Source organism: Urocitellus parryii, chromosome 7 (genome assembly GCF_045843805.1).
Source record: "Urocitellus parryii isolate mUroPar1 chromosome 7, mUroPar1.hap1, whole genome shotgun sequence".
In the NCBI taxonomy this organism is placed as follows: domain Eukaryota; kingdom Metazoa; phylum Chordata; class Mammalia; order Rodentia; family Sciuridae; genus Urocitellus; species Urocitellus parryii.
In genome coordinates, this window is record NC_135537.1 from 157,880,843 (window position 1) to 157,885,374 (window position 4,532).

Genomic DNA, 4,532 nt, shown 5'->3' on the forward strand with positions numbered 1-4,532 from the left:
GCTCTCTCCAGGTCGTGGGCTCATTGGCCATCTCGGATACAGGGGGTGTGGCCTTCCCCACCCCGGTCGTCTACCGCCCGTCAGGGCCAGGGCAGGCGGGACTTGGCCAATGGCGTCGGGGGGCTGGGCAGGGGCGGAACCAGCAGCTAGGGTCCGGAGTGCGGGGAGGAGAGGGCGGGGAATGGTTACGCCGCCCCGAGTTGTGTGACGCGGACGGGCGCGCGCACCCCCACGGAGGGGATGGGGGGCAGGGAGGAGAATATAAAACGAGAGGCGGGGCGCGCGCCGCGGCAGAAGGAGCGAAGCTCTGGCCCGGCGCGGAGTGGGCGCAGTACGGGGACGCTGGGCCGGGGCACCGGGCTGTGTGAAGTGAGCGCGCTCACCTGACCCTGATCCCCGCCACCCCGAGCCAGAAACGGCGAGCTCCTGAGGCCCTCCCGAGGCCTTCGTTCCCCGTCCGGCGGCAGCGACGTCTTGCACCCAGCCAGCTCGCCGCTCCAGACCCTCTCGTGCCCCCGCCCTGCCTCCCCTTTTCCCCAGCCCAGCCGTGGGTCTGTGGCGGACGCAGCCCGTAAGTATCGCGGAGCGACGGACGGGGCGACCCGGGTCGGGAGCCGGAGCCGAGGCAGCAAGGGAGGGGCTGCAGTGTCGTCGAGCCCCGGGGCTCGGGGATGACGGCGTCGCTGTCCGGGCGCGGAGGGGCGGCAGCTGCCGGGACCCAAAGGGAGCGGCTCCGGGGACCCGGCCCGAGGCGTGGGGCTCGACCCGGACCGGGTGGGTGATCGGCGGAAGGCGGCCTGGGCAAGCTGACGGGAGTCGGGGGTTGGGGCGCCCGGGAGGAGCGGCGAGCTCGCGGGGCGCGCTGGGGTCCGAGGGGCGGGTGGCCGCCCAGGCCGAAAATGGTGTCGGGGACCGGTGCTTCCCCGGGCGCTGGCCGGGTCCCAGGCGCCTGGGGCGGGGGGCAGGGAGCGGAGGGTCAGGTTACGGCGGGGGAGGGGAGCGGCTGTCCCGGCTGCAGCCGGCGCCCCGACCTGCCCGGTGCCCGCTGCCCGGCCGCGAGAGGTTGCCTTTCCATTTCCCGTGGCGGTCCCCCTCCAACAGCAGGCTGGTACTCTTCCTCCTCCTCCACCTCCTCTTGCTGTTGCTGCTGCCGTAGCGCTTGGGCTCCCAAGGCTGTGAGCAGAAATCTAATGAGACCCAACTAGCTGTTTATGTAATTCTTCACACTCCTATCTTAAGGCGTTGCTTGAAACTATCTTCCACCGAGCCTGAATCTCGCTCGGCTGCACCTTCAAGCAATTGAGCCTAATCAGCTGCCTTTGCCGACACTCGGGTTTGGCTTGGAAAGTGTTTGTAGTTTGGGGGCAGCCAGGGATTCTTTTCCCTTTGTCACCGCCAGTATGGAAAATGGAACAGACGGATTAATACCAACTTGATTTTTAAATGTCCTTTTTAATCAACCTCAGTGTACAAATAGATCTCCTTTGCAAATATCTTCTGTTTGCCCTTGTTCTTTTCTTATCCCCACCCAGTGCTGATCCAGCAAACGTTTAAAGGTCGACCTTATCATACTTGTCTCTCTGGGCTGTTTTCTTATCCAGAGAGGGAGGGACGTAGCTTTTAAAATCGGAATAAAACTGAGAAACCCTGCCCTTTAAACAGAATAATCAATAAGAGTTTTTAAGTTGATCGTTGTTTTTGTTATACTTGCTGTTTAAAAGGCATTTCAGATTTGGGAAAATACATGCTGAAAAGGAAAAAAAAGAAGCACAAAGAAGTGCAACTATTACATTGTGTGTTCTTAGTGTGTTTTAAGGCCGCAACCATACGGAATAACTTGGTTCGTAATTATTTATCAGGGTGACAGTTCATTTAGGATAGAGTACTTTTAATTTGGCATCATGAACTTCAAAAATTAAAATAATTTTTCTAACTTTTCAAATTTCTAAATTTCTAATATTAAAGAGCAGATTTAAACAAGATATGTCCAAAATGAACAAAAATATAGGATTCACTTCAAAATTGATGAAAAGGAATAAAAATTAATGACCAGAAAAAAAATTAATGACCAGCTTCTTAAAATGGCATGTGTATACATGGGAGTGGATGGGCGAGTGGGCATGTCCATTACACTTTCCAGCAAATATTATTGTGAGACTTGAGGAAAGGAAAAGAAAGAACACTTAACAAATATACTGGAGATGTTTTTCTTCTTAATATTCTACTCAGAAAAGGAAAATAAGTTTTTTTTAATACTGTTTTAACTGCAAATCTACCTTTTCCCATGAGACTTTGAACTTTTAAGTTTTTTATTGTGTATTCCTTTTTTTCTACTGAGTATATTTTCCAGGTTTTCCAGCCTATTAGATCTTTTCAAAAGTGAAATTACTCTAGGGATTAAACAAAAAAGGTCATGGGACTTACATTACATTTATCTTATTTGGACATGTTTGCTTTTGTTTTGTTTTGTTTTCTTAAAGGAACAAGACCACTCAAGGTGAAGGATAACCTACTAATACCAGCACTTTGAATGAGAATTTGTTTCTCTGCCACAAATTGAACTTTTTTTTTTCTTGGTGTGTGTGTGGAGGAGTTGAAACGAACCTAACTTTGTGGCATAGCAGCTATGCAGCTTGAAATCCAAGTAGCACTAAATTTTATTATTTCATATTTGTACAATAAGCTTCCCAGGAGACGTGTCAACATTTTTGGTGAAGAGCTTGAAAGACTTCTTAAGAAGAAATATGAAGGGCACTGGTATCCTGAAAAGCCATACAAAGGATCAGGGTTTAGATGTATACACATAGGGGAAAAAGTGGACCCAGTGATTGAACAAGCATCCAAAGAGAGTGGTTTGGACATTGATGATGTTCGTGGCAATCTGCCACAGGATCTTAGTGTTTGGATCGACCCATTTGAGGTTTCCTACCAAATTGGTGAAAAGGGACCAGTGAAGGTGCTTTATGTGGATGATAATAATGAAAATGGATGTGAGTTGGATAAGGAGATCAAAAACAGCTTTAACCCAGAGGCCCAGGTTTTTATGCCCATAAGTGACCCAGCCTCTTCAGTGTCCAGCTCTCCATCGCCTCCCTTTGGTCACTCTGCTGCTGTAAGCCCTACCTTCATGCCCCGGTCCACTCAGCCTTTAACCTTTACCACTGCCACTTTTGCTGCCACCAAGTTCGGCTCTACCAAAATGAAGAATAGTGGCCGGAGCAACAAGGTTGCGCGTACTTCTCCTATCAACCTCGGCCTGAATGTGAATGACCTCTTGAAACAGAAAGCCATCTCTTCCTCAATGCACTCTCTGTACGGGCTGGGCCTGGGTAGCCAGCAGCAGCCACAGCAGCAGCAGCAGCAGCCATCCCAGCCGCCGCCACCACCACCACAGCAGCAGCAACAGCAGAAAACCTCTGCTCTTTCTCCTAATGCCAAGGAATTTATTTTTCCTAATATGCAGGGTCAAGGTAGTAGTACCAATGGAATGTTCCCAGGTGACAGCCCCCTTAACCTCAGTCCTCTCCAGTACAGTAATGCCTTTGATGTATTTGCGGCCTATGGTGGCCTCAACGAGAAGTCTTTTGTAGATGGCTTGAATTTTAGCTTAAATAACATGCAGTATTCTAACCAGCAATTCCAGCCTGTTATGGCTAACTAAAAAAAAAAAAAAAAAAAAAAAAGTGTATCGTACAAGTTAAAATGCACGGGCCCAAGGGGACTTTTTTCACCTCCTTGAGATTTTTTTTTTTAAGCTTATAGTAAGGATACATTCAGGCTTGGTTACAAAAATAAAACATGCATCATTTTTCATTTGCCAACCAAGCACAAAGTTATTTTATACTGACTGTATATTTTAAAGTATACTCTCAGATATGGCCTCTTACAGTATTTAAGATATAGCAAGGACATGGCTGATTTTTTTTTTTTTTATAAAAAATTAGCACTAATAAGTGGGTTTATTGGTCTTTTCTAATTGTATAATTTAATTTAGTACAAAGTTTGTAAAATATCAGAGGATATATATATTGTTTCTACGACATGGTATTGCATTTATATCTTTTTACTACAGTGATCTGTGACAGCAGCAGCTTCATGTTGTATTTTTTTTACTGAAATTGTAAAATATCCATCTTAAAGACATCAACTATTCTAAAAATTGTGTACAGGATATTCCTTTAGTGGTGGAATTAAAATGTACGAATATTTGCTTTTTCAAAAAAATGTATTTTCTGTTAAAGGTTTAAAGATTTTTGCTATATATTATGGAAGAAAATGTAATCGTAAATATTAATTTTGTACCTATATTGTGCAATACTTGAAAAAAACGGTATAAAAGTATTTTGAGTCAGTGTCTTACATGTTAAGAGGGACTGAAATAGTTTATATTAAGTTTGTATTAAAATTCTTTAAAATTAAAAATGCCTATTGTGTGTGGTCTTTGTTTTTAAGCCTTTTGCTAAAGATAGTAGCTGGAGTTATGTTGTAAATTCTTTTTTTTTTTTTTTTAGTTGTAGTTGGACACAATACCT

General features: G+C 46.1%; 1 protein-coding gene across 1 annotated transcript; it reads left to right on the plus strand.

Moving 5' to 3' along the window:
• The first annotated feature begins 275 nt into the window (after nucleotides 1-275).
• Tob1 (transducer of ERBB2, 1) lies at nucleotides 276-3,929 on the plus strand. Its single transcript, XM_026387018.2, has 2 exons — nucleotides 276-571; nucleotides 2,481-3,929. Exon 2 carries the CDS (start codon nucleotides 2,627-2,629, stop codon nucleotides 3,659-3,661), a length of 1,035 nt encoding a protein of 344 aa, XP_026242803.2. The 5' UTR covers nucleotides 276-571; nucleotides 2,481-2,626; the 3' UTR covers nucleotides 3,662-3,929.
• The last annotated feature ends 603 nt before the right edge of the window (nucleotides 3,930-4,532 follow it).

Bases quoted from the DNA above. Each gene is read 5' to 3' on its own strand.
- Tob1 (XM_026387018.2), top strand. From the start codon at position 2,627: ATGCAGCTTGAAATCCAAGTAGCACTAAATTTTATTATTTCATATTTG.